At 42.9% G+C, this 12,380-nt stretch overlaps 1 protein-coding gene across 1 annotated transcript; it reads right to left on the bottom strand.

The window, feature by feature from the left end:
• Positions 1-1,148: 1,148 nt before the first annotated feature.
• On the bottom strand, positions 1,149-11,226 carry LOC111842849 (leucine-rich repeat, immunoglobulin-like domain and transmembrane domain-containing protein 3). The gene is made up of 4 exons (XM_023809892.2): positions 11,111-11,226; positions 8,670-9,130; positions 2,481-2,786; positions 1,149-2,235 (listed from the first exon to the last, which is right to left on the bottom strand). Exons 1-4 carry the CDS (start codon positions 11,224-11,226, stop codon positions 1,199-1,201), a joined length of 1,920 nt encoding a protein of 639 aa, XP_023665660.2. The 3' UTR covers positions 1,149-1,198.
• Positions 11,227-12,380: the final 1,154 nt, after the last annotated feature.

The following is a 12,380-nucleotide window of genomic DNA, read 5'->3' as shown; positions in this document are numbered from 1 at the left end:
ATAACACCATTGACCAAAACCTGTGACAATTTTTTTTTAATTACATATTTTTTTAATGTAGTACAATAAAATGAAACGCTTATACAGTTTCACAAGTTAGGCCTATTAAAAATACAGTATACTGTATATTAAAGATATTAAAAATGGCTTTGCAAATGTTTACATTTGGTTGTATTTTACAGATGTATAGAGCAACTACAAAAAATGATAAAAATAGAAAAATCAAACAGCTCATGAGGGAAATGTTATTTAATAATATGTCAGTTGTATGGATATACATGCTGACTCTTGGAGCTGTGTCTAATATTTTAAGCATTTTTGTACGCTTTGCACACATGATTTCTCACTCCAAATGGAAAATGGCCCCACTAAAACAAAGCTGTATTTAAAAATTCTATTATCTTTCAATGTCAGCTGGAATGTAATCAAAATATTTATTGACAAAAACTTGAATATATCGCATGCTTAGTAATGACATAGCAAAAATACACAGTTAAAGTGAATACCTTATCATAAACAAAACTAGGGGCACAACATTATTCTAAGTTGTGACTTTACTCTTCTCACCTAAGGTAAATCATGGTGCCATCAGAGCATACAGTGTATTGTGTGGCTCGGAGCTCTCTGCAGGTGATTAGAAGGTCACAGGTTCAGATCCTGTGGTTGCTAGAGTACTGTCACTGTTGGGCTACTGAGCAAGGCCAGTTGCTCCCAGGTCAAGCTGACCCTGATTTTTTCAATTGTATGTCACTTTAAATAAAACATCTGCTAAGTAAATATTACTATATTATATAATCATTCACAGTGACAGTCAGCTGACTACAGAAGAAAGAAATATGGAGAATTACAAACTCTGCACCTCTGGAACTGTGCGGAAATTCTGCTGCCATCTAATTGATGTCCAGGTGTAGCAGATTTGAATGTATCACTTATTCCACTAACACTGGAAAGGTCTAACATTAAAAGCTGTTAAGCCAGATTTCGGACATGTTTCAAACAAGAAAAGGTGGCTAACACTGTATATACCATAGTTATTTTTTTTACAGTTATATTTACAATGTGCCCTTTCAAATTTACCCTTTGATTTAAAATTACACAATAAAAATAAGCCATCCATCGTAATTATGGCAACAGTTAAATGTCTCAGTGGTAGCAAGGTAGCTCTATCTTTGCTGTGGTCTGGGCTGGCTTCCTCTTGCTAGCATGGGTACTCAGCTCTAGAAATGTCACTCCTGAATGTGAGCATTGAGTCAGTGCTGGACCTGGAGCACAGGAGCATCCTCTCAGACTCCTGCGTCTGCTGTCGGGTCCACAGCTCACCCACCTGACTTCCGAGCATCCTCTGTTTCAGTGACACCGTCTCAAAATTCACGTAGGTGTCTTTGGAGAGATCCTCGTTGTCAGGTCCCGCGCTACTGCCACAAGAAGGGGACAGGCAGCGGTGGAGAAGGAGACCAGACAGAGACAGTGCTACAGCACAGGCAACGGCACCGGCCACGGCAAACATCCAGCCCAGGCTCACGCCCATGATGGCGCCTCTGGTGGAGAAACTGATGCAAGGGGTTTTCTGTGGCTGTCCATTGGTGATGAGGCACACTGTGTACTTCATTTGGGGCTTGAGGCCCATTAGTACCAGCTTGCCTTTCCCAACCTCAGTCTTAACCATCTGCTTCTCCTTGTCCTCGTATGAAGTATATATTACAGAAACCAGAGCGCCATTCTGAGCTCCATCTGTGTTCCAAAGCAGCGTCACACTGTTGGCAGTCTCTTCTACTGCCCGGATGTTTTTCACAGCATAACTTCGGCTTGTGGAGAAGGTGGCATTAGACACCTTTTTGTTCTTGCCACTCAGTAATGGCTTCCTGAAAGCTCCTCTTTCCTGCACCTTGCCCACCTCCTCGCTCTCTAAGAGACCCTCCTGCTGACTTCTGATGCTTGGGGCTATCCTGTCACTAGGACCAGGTAATAGGCTGAAGCCAGCCCCAGTGGGTCTGCTTGTCATAGACCTGGGGTCTGTCACCGGGATGGAGAATGTCCAAGTTTCGTCATCTGAAGCTGGCTTTGCTTTGGGGATGGTAGTGGGGATTACACCAGCTACAGTCAGAGTGATTGAGGCCTCAGATGACCCCACCACGTTCTTAGCCTTACAGCGGTATTCACCTGCATCCTTGTACAAAACTGCATTCAGGCTAATTATGGACCATCGTATTCCATTGCCTGGAGACTCCTGGACAACTGTTTGAGAGAAGGCAATCAGAGGAAAATGTGCTGATTTTAATTACAGTCTTGCACACTACATTCTGATTTAAGAATATTGCTGTAACAAAGAAGGAGATACATATACATAAATACATATATATATGATGATTTGTTGGGGGGAATTATCCCCAGAGAATCAGTTTAATTTTTAGGGATTCAGAGCCAATGGGACGCACAATGATGGCATATGGCTGGGTTTCAAGTTTCCGTTGCAATTTTACCCGTTGTGTTGATGGGCAGCCTATCTGCACGTGACCAGGAGAGGCTGGGGGTGGGGTACCCAGTGGCATCACAGCGCAGCAAAACATTGCTGCCCAGCAGCGAGATGAGCTGTGCCCTGGAGGTCACCACTGCAGGCTTCAAGCAACGGGATAGTGCCACCAGCTGGAATGGCACCCCGGCCAGATTCTCCGGCCCACTGCAGGCCAGGTATGTGTCCATCAGCACCAGCTGAACATTTGGCACCCTAGCCAGCTCCAGGAGCTTGGAAATACGGCAGTCACAGAACCACGGATTATCTTGCAGTCCTGGAGTTGGGGAAAAGGGACAAATGAGTCTGAAGTATCACCCCGCAATTGAAAAATCAAGATGGTACATGAATCTACTGGCTAATGCTTATTTTTATATACTACATCAGTCCTGGGTATGACATAAAACTGCATCCGGCGCTGCAAGCGGTCCTGCAGGGAAACAATTTTTCGGGGTTAGTGGCGGAATTGGCAGTCCAGCCACCATAAAACACAACAGCTCAGTCTAATCAGGCACGATACCCTTCTACTCTGCTGCAGCTGCCCACAGGAAGGCTTCACACATCTTGAAACTGTCGGAGAGCTAATAGGGTCAGGCCTGTTAGGGATCAGGGCTGGTGTGGTGCTGAAGCAGCACTTGGGTCCCAAATCTGAGGTGACCCTTCCGGGTAGACATGTGGAATGTCTTCTCTCTGCCAAGATGCTCATCTTCCTCTGCTGTGGTGGGGGGGTTATAAACTCCACATTTGAGTGGTGGCACTCTCTGAGGTACGCAGACTGGGGAGTGGCTAGATCTCTGTAGGTGGGTGCACCTACTTTTGGTCCAGTTGCTCTCAGGGAGTGGCTATTGCTGTGGCAGATCGGCTCCTTCTAATGAGCATAATATGAGACTCAGGTTAAGGCACTCCTTGGATGTCTTGTCTGTCGTCTCAGTGTATGCTCCGACCATGGTAAGTAATGTCTCGTTGAGGGAGACATTTTACTCACAACTTCACTCGGTGGTTGATGGGTGCCCGTGAGGTGACACTCCTCTGCTCATGGGTGACTTCAGTGCAACCGCAGGCACTGACAGGGCTGACTATGAGGATTGTGTCAGTCCCCATGAGTCCGAAGAATGGGGAGAGAGTGGCTCTATGTTCCTTAACTTTGCGAAAGGTCAGGAGCTGAGGTTTGCTGGATCCTAGTTCCAACACCCTGAGCCACATTGTTGGTACTCCAATGCCAGTTGGTGTGGTGAAGGATATCGATCACATCCTCGTCGGCAGACACCGGAGGTTCCTGCATAACTGCAGAGTCTACAGAAGTTGGTGAATTCTGGCCATAGACTTGTTGTTGCTACTCTTAAGATTCAGCTTAGATCTAGTAGACTAACACCTACTAGAAGAATGAGGCTGGACCTAGCCAGACTCCAAGATCAAGCTGTTTTTGATGGGTCTGCACGCAGTTTGTGTGAGGAACTTGCAGACTTGGATGCGACTGCCAACTCTAATGTGATATGGAGACCTACCGTGATAAGACCCTGAAGTTTGCCAATGGTTGTGTTGGTGTTGCTGGTTTTCCCAGATGGAGGTGTTTCATCTCGCAGGGCACCCTGGCACAACTCAATTTTGTACCGGTAACTGAGGAGGGTGCAGGGTAAGGTCCTTGCTAGTGTCATCCTTAACAGAATCTGTGATCATTTGCTCACTTATCAGTGGCCGGAGCGGTCTGGTTTTATGCCTAAGAAATCTACCATCGACTGTATCCTGGCACTGAGGGCTCTCACTGAGTGCAAGCGCGAATTTGCAGCCATTGTCAATTTTCATAAAGCATTTTAATCAGTAGATCAAGTTGCCCTGTGGGACATCCTGAGACTTTGCGGGATCCTCTTGAAGCTTCTGGACATCATGGCTGGTCTGTACACTGGTAAGGTAAATGGTGCGCAGAGTGGAGGGAGAAACTCTGCATTATTCCCAGTTGATTCTGGGGTTCGTAAGGGGTGTGTTCTTGCTTAATTGGGGCTCTTGAGAGACTGAGCGAGGAGTCTGAGTGTCTGGGATTGCAAATGTCCTGGATAAAAATCAAGATCCAGGCCTTTAATGACTTCTTAGGAACAGCCATCAGTAGTATGTCTGTCTGCGGGGAGAATGTCAACCTCATCGAGAGATTCATTTATCTCAGCATCAACATTTATGTCTCTTGTGACTCTTGCTATGAAGTCAGCAGATGGATTGGGAAAGCATAAGGGGTCATGAGGTCGCTCAAAATAAGTGTGTGGCGATCCCGATGTCTTTGTAAGAGGACGAAAGTCCAAGTCTTTAGAGTCCTGGTGCTCCCTGTCTTGCTGTATGGCTGTGAGTCATGGATGCTATCCAATGAGCTGAGACGAAGACTGAACTCCTTTGGTACTGTGTCTCTTCGGAGAATCCTTGCGTACCACTGGTTTGACTTTGTGTTGAATGAGCGGTTGCTAGAATGAGGCACGTTACGTGCATTGTGGGTGAGCGTCAGTTACGGAACTAAGGCCATGTGCCACGTTTCACTGAGGGTGACCCAGCTCACAGAATCCTCGTTGCTGAGGACCCCAGGGGCTGGACCAGGCTGAGGGGAAGCCCATGTAACACCTGGCTGCGGCAGATGGATGGTCATCTCCAGAGTGTGGGACTGGAACATGTGTCTGCCTGAGGGGTCGCCATATAATGTAATTGCTGAATATTTTAAGCATTTGTTTCCTTAACATGCAGTACAATAGATATGGTGCACTGCCTGTAGTATTTTACAATGGAAATAAGGGTAGAAAAGTAATTTAATTCATGAGGCCATGTGTATGGTGAGAATGTTTTATTATGACATCTTTTGTTTGGCATAAGGTTAAAAAGGTTGGTTATGTTGCCACCTGTTGTACTAATGGTATTTTTGTCAAATTTGCAATGACAGTACATCAGCCTACGTCGGATTTTGCTAATACAAACCATTTACACACAATCAAAGTAGAACCTTTTCTGGAACCAATCCTTCCTCATCACACAGCAGATGGTCGGGCATCTATGGACCATGTGGTGATTACGGTGTGATACAAATACAATATTTTAAGCAGTCCAGTGGAATGTAAAGTTTGTTTTTTGATCTTAGCTAACTGGTTATAAAAGATCAATTATATTTTTAGTTCAAGATCAAGTCACTAAGCTGAGATCAGCTGATACAGATAATTGACAAAGTGAGATATACAGACAGCGTTGAGATGATATGCAGGCTGAAATTGCTTAGTTTCATATCAGTCTGTTATTGTTGAAGCAGTTGCAGCATCTGGATATGCAGGCATCAGATGTTAATTCTGTCATTATAATAATAGTGTTAGCTAGTGCACTTGCATTAATAGTGTTAGCTAGTGCAAATTGACATTCACTGGAAGCTCAGCGTAGCCCAGAAGTTCCTGTTCCTGCTGTACCCCCCCCCCGCCAGAATGTTTTCATTGCTCAATATTACATAAATTCACATATTCTTTTGAAGTATGGTAGATTTTGTCCTATTTAGAATTCCTTGATCAGCTTCCGACAGCCATTAGCCCTGGACAAGAAATGTGGAGCTGAAAAAGATTATGTGGATCAAAGGTTCCCAGGTGACCAGCTGGTGTCCCTAAATTTGGACACTAATCCACTTTGGAGTGAAAAGAAAACCAGGGCGGGTGATCCAGGATTCATGTGATGAGGTACTATTGGCATACAACCATCACCTGTGTCTGTGCCAATGAGATCGTACACAGGGCAAACAAAGGCTGTTAGGGATAAGCTCAACTGGACGTCTCAGGTCCTTGTAACTATAATTAAACGTATTATGTGAACAGGTGCCATAACTTACAAAGAATAACCTTCAATTTGTTCATGCTAATTGAAACAATCCTGCTACTTCAAAAGCAAATCCTCACACTCGTTAACTTTCTGTGTACAAAATTATTTTAAGATGGACACTAATGTTCTTCTGCAAAGTCGCTGTTGGACTGCATAGGGAAAACAAGGTTATAAACTGTGCCCATGTTTCATAAACAAATTAAAGTCAATTGCATAATTAGGGGAATTATCGAACAAATAAGAAAACAGCATATGTTAATATGAAAATTGTTGTACTTATACCTTATGATGTTAAGTGAAACATCAAACTAACTGACCCAGATTACCAACACGGCCGCCTGTCTCTGTGTCTCAGCAAAAATGTGAGTTATCGAGTAATTCCCACAGTGCTGCTGCCTTACTTTGAGCAATACTTTGAGTATGAAGAACCGATAAACCTTCTCAGTACCCCTTTTAGAGATTTGTTTTCTAGGATTTCAGACTATGGGAACCTGCTTATTTACTTAAGCCAGTGCTTTCAGAAATGTATCTTTATGATCTACTGCACTGCCTAAGATCAGGGGGTGGGGGTGGATTTCTTGGCATAAAGTCAGGTGATGATTGTACCTTGTTATAATCCTGCAAAAGTGACTCCTGTTTTCTCTCTCCCTAAGAATATGGCCAGACCCTGAGGCTACACTCAGATGCACATAAAGCACCAGGCCTGCTGGTTTCTCATTATTGTAAAAATAGAGCAAATAGTGATACTCTATTATTCCCCGTGGGGAAAGTCTCTTTTTGCTTTGCCCCAACTTGTCCCCATGACACATATATAGGTAAGAATAAACAGTAACGCTTTACATTAACTGTACTTTCATAATAGTTTCATATATCATTCATAAAATGTTCAGTGCACCTTCATAGTGTATTCATTAAGTATTCATAAAACATTCATAAACATCATCTTAACATCCTAACATCCTTTAACAGCTGTAATATACATTAATAACAAACATTATATAATAATAACAAACACTATAATTGTATAATCATGTAATGTTTGTTATTAATGTATATTAAAGCTGTTAAGGGATGTTAGGTTGTTAAAGTGTACTTGCATGCTGCTTATGAATGTTCTATGAATGCATCATGAAGGTGCACTGAGTGTAAAGCATTACTGAATAAACTTGGTAGTCACAGTGATGGGGCAGCCACCTCAATGTGCCTGGGAAGTTGGGGGGGGGGGGGGGTTAAGAGCCTTGCTCAAGGGCCACAGTCAGGTGACTGTTGTGCTGAAGCCATGGCTTGAACTGGTGACCTTCCCTTCACAGGCACAGAAGCTTAGCCATATGCCACCCCCGCTTGGATTTCTGGCTAAAGTGTGTTTCACAAACCTTTGCAAGTCTATGTCATGATCCCCACCGGAAAAAAAACTCACACTGTTCCGTTCAGACTAGCATGGTGCTGAGGTATCACCCTTCACAGCTGCACTTGGGTTCTCATCCCTGCGGTGGGGGCGGCAATGCGCAGTAATCAGAGCACACTCCTTACCTCTATGCTACTCCAGATCTGGAAGCATATTCCTCCTCGAACCACAGGCATGACAATAGCCTGCAGGCAGAAGTAGCGTAACCAGCATCGCTGTGGTCAATGGTGACACAGGCATTGGCTTTAGCCGTAACACTGAGTTATGGTAGCGCATGACTGGGTCAATGAGTAGGAATAGAACATAAAGTAGCTGCATAGTGATGCTAGAACACTGCTACGAACTATGACAACTGTATTAAACTTGCCCAGATTTATGCTACAACACAGTAATTGGATTTCTTTATTCGTAATTAACCATAGAACTGTCTGCACGTTCTGCCATTGTTCGTTAGTCGTTATTCCACATCATTTTAAGGGTATATGCAAGTACAAAGAACTAAGATGTTCGGAGTATGCACGCTACGCTGCTGCGTGGCGGAAGTAGCAGCCAGAAGTCGTACTAAGCGGAACTGGCGCACAGAAAAAAAAAAACTAGAGGAGCATCTGTACATGTAACATACAATCATACTCACTGCACAGCCTTAGTCAAAAGTTGCACCAGTTACTTTGTTAACCACCCACTGCACTATGTGCAGAATATCTATCGATCTATCTATCTATCTATCTATCTGTCATCTTGTATGTTTACCTTATGTTCCATGAAAGCTATTTTTAAGGTCTCATATAAACACTGTTTAGTTTCACTGTACACCTGCATATTTTACAATGACAATAAAGTCTGGCTTCATTTGAAGTGGTCATCCTTAATTAGGCTAGTATACATGCTGGTTTCTGTAGGACAAAGATCAGTCATGGGTGTAATGCTTACCCAGCAGCACTTTCCGGGAGGGATCCCCAATCACTTTGGAGAAGGGAGGCCAGATGTCCATAAGATCAGAAGGCAGCGTGGTCAGCTTGTTGCTGGAGAGGTCCAGGTAGGTGATGTTCCTCAGGAAGTGAGCGGCCTCGCTGGACACACTGGCCAGTCGGTTGTTGCGCAGGCTGAGCACGTGCAGGTGGGGCGTGGCCCGCAGCGCCTCCCAGGGGAAAGCCGTCAGCAGGTTCCCGTCCAGTCTCAGCTCCTGCAGCACGGTCAAGCCGGCAAGAGCTTCCGTATCCATGGCGACCACCTCACCGTAGCTCACCCACAGGTACAGCAAGCCGGGCAAGGAGGAGAAAGGTCGCCCTGGCAATCGCCGAAGGGCTGTCTTCTCCACCCGTAGTTTGACAGTGTCTCCTGGGATGCTGGTTGGGATCTCTGACATGTCTGGGTTATTACACAGCACAGTTCTGTGGGGAAATAGAAGAAAAACGTCCAAAAGAGAAAGCGTCCATCCAACCATCTTCAGTAACTGCTTATCCAGAAAAGGCCTGCAGTGAGCTGAGAATGTATATATCCCCAGAAACACAGGACACAAGGCAAGGGACACGCTGGATCACAGGACACACAAGAACACCCCCCACACTCATAACTGCATGCTTTTGAACCATCCACATTGCCCCCACACAGAACCCCTGTCAGGAATGAAACTCTGCCCACAAGGCCATTACAGTCATTACGCCTCTTTCATCCTTCTTTTTACCACGTCTTCAGGTGTCTTGACAGAGAATAATAATGTTATCCGTAGGCTTCTCATGTCAATGATGCAGCTTTATGTGGAGGCTGGGTTTTATGTGGATGCTGCATGTTAGCCAGAAGCTCCCGCATGGTGAATGTCAGCCTAAAGTCTGCCAAAGGAGATGCTCAGCTAAATGCCACTGTTATCTAAAAATACGTGCTGTCATGCAGTCGCATCATTTCTATCCATCTTTCACATAATTAAATATGAAATTGTAGAAGGTTGCAGTGGTATAAACAAGCAGTGATCCAGCAACGATGGCCACGGTGTTACAGCCCACTACCATGCATGTCTCTTTGTGTCTGCAGTTAGGCTGTAAGTTAAAGGCTGAAAAGTCAAAGACTGTTCAAAGATCATGATGTCCTATACTTCATTTGTAACATTTTGTTACAAATATAAATGACCTATACAGTGGTACCTCAGTTCTCGAACTCATTAGAAGTCGGATTTCTTAAAAGTCGAACCAACCATTTCGAAAAAAAATTACCTAGAGCTCGATCTGAATCTCAGAAGTCAAACCGTGAACGCTGACCTAAGATAACTTGTATACGCGGGGAAATAAGTCACGCCGCACGTCTCTCAGCGGAAACAAAGGGTAATGCTTCAGTCTCAGCTTCGCATTCGCTGTGATAGCATCATGCATGTTTACACTAGCTGAATACATATATTTAGACAGTAAAAATACATTTAGACAATGATAGACAGTAACAGTAATTATTATATAATAAAATACATTTAAAAATAAAGATTTCTTATTCATTATTTTAATATTAATAGTAAATATTGTGCAGCGCGAGGACGGAACGGAGACAAAGGCGCAGATGTCAGGGTATCGGGGAATATGGGGTTTAATTACAGGTAAGGCAGGCAAAACGCAGACGGACAATACAATGACCAGACTTGGGAAACAAACTGAAACGCGGACGAAATACAGAGGACTAATGACAACAACCAGAAACAGCTGATCACACGGGGATTCCACAGGGGGATAACGAGGGGGCGTGGCACACGGAATGAGCGTCGATTGGGGCAGGACACTTTTTTTTTTTTTTTTTTTAACTTTACACACTTTGGATACATTTATTTTCTTACTTTACAAATTACTGTTTTGATAAATGTGCTTAGATGTGTTTAGTGCAGTATATGCTCTTGTTTTATCCGGTTCATTTTGTGTTTAAATGCTAAAAAAACATATTTAGGTGTAATTTTTTGGGGCTGGGAACAAATTAATCGGTTTTCCATTATTTCTTATGGGGAAAATTCGATCAGAACTCGTACTTTTTAGGATTCGATCCGGAGTTCTGAACGGATTAAGTTCGAGTTCTGATCGAGGTACCACTGTACGTCATTTGTATTATTGTCACTATACTCAGCATAATGATGCCAAATTTACCTTCATTATCAAATTCAAATATTTAAAAACATCTAGCTCTCTGAAAACCTAACATCATCTTATATAAATAATACCTTTTAGGATAATTGCATATTATAGGACTACTATTCTCTGAATTTTCATTTCTCTTAAAAATGAAGTGTGCAGAGTAACACTTCAATGTTTGATATAGATGGTAATAATAATATTTGTAATTTTGTATGACTAGCTGATTAAATTGCTTATATCTAGGCTAAATACAGTATAACATTAAAATACCTGATGCCGGTGCTGTCACTGCCTCCGTGGAAAATGCAGGTGCACAGAGAGGGACAGAAGGAGTGGCCAGTGGCGAAAGAGCAAAGAAAAGCACACAGTGTGATGATGTGAAACATGGCTAAACAAAGAAAGAAAATGAACACTCCAGCTTCTTAGGTGGGACTCGTTGCTGGGATTCTTGTGAAGTTCACACGGATGATCTGCTGTAGGGTCGGGGTAGATTAGCCCGGATTATGCGCTTTTACTGCCCGTCATGGATAACCAGGACTTAGCCTCAAACTGTATGGCAAGTTGGAATCAGACATGCTGATGATGGGTCAGATGTTTGGCTTTTCATGTTGTTATCTTTAAAACGGAGCTTCAAGAACATCTCAATGCAATCTTCCAGCATGGCCGGGAATGTAGACCTATTGTGGGCCAGTGATGTAGGCCTATTGTTAACATTTTAGGCTGTAAAAACAGATGTTCTTTTAGGGGTGACCTCAAAATAAAGAAGTTATGACATTAATGCACATTGCAATACACACGATTGGTAGGCCTACCCGTTAAGGGCTTTTTACCCTTAGAAGGAATAAGGTCATTGAAGAAGATACAGGCAAATGTGATGGATGGTAGGGCTATGAGATTATAGCGGCAAATAAAGCCGACGTAAAAAACGTTTATGTGGATCTTGGTTATATTTTCGTTACCATTTAGGTGAAAACAAACTGATCCTGATCTCAGCAATATGACATCTGAAATATGTGATTAAAGTTACACATTTCAGGTGTGTATTTATTTAGTTGCTTGCATGGTATCTTTTAGAAGGTACTTATATATTAATCTAATGTATGGCATCGTTTGGTTTGCATGTCTTTCCCACGCTTTCCACTGTAGGAAAACTGCCTCAAGCCTGATGTCCTGGCAGAGTAAAATGCGTTTGTCATTTACGTGAAAATAGTGCTCTCGTCTTTGAAGTGATGAGAGAACGAAGATGGGGTGAGCAATAGATATTGAGAGATCAGTGTTACCCACTGAGCCGTCATATTTAATAACTGTAAAAAATATTGCTAAACTTGCATTTTTACAAAGTTGCAAAGTGATTCTACAAAAATCTTATATTTCCCTTGCCACTTAATATCTCATACTACAGAAATGTAATTTAAAGTAGCTTTTTACAACTATCAAGTTATTTTATATTTCTGTTTCATATCTTTCACTTAAAAAAAACAAATGATATATTCTATTATTTATTATATTATTTTGTCATTTTTATTATAATAATATTATG

This window comes from Paramormyrops kingsleyae, chromosome 25, assembly GCF_048594095.1.
Source record: "Paramormyrops kingsleyae isolate MSU_618 chromosome 25, PKINGS_0.4, whole genome shotgun sequence".
In the NCBI taxonomy this organism is placed as follows: Eukaryota; Metazoa; Chordata; class Actinopteri; order Osteoglossiformes; family Mormyridae; genus Paramormyrops; species Paramormyrops kingsleyae.
Note: the sequence above shows the minus strand (reverse complement) of the source record. Positions and strands in the feature narration are given on the sequence as shown.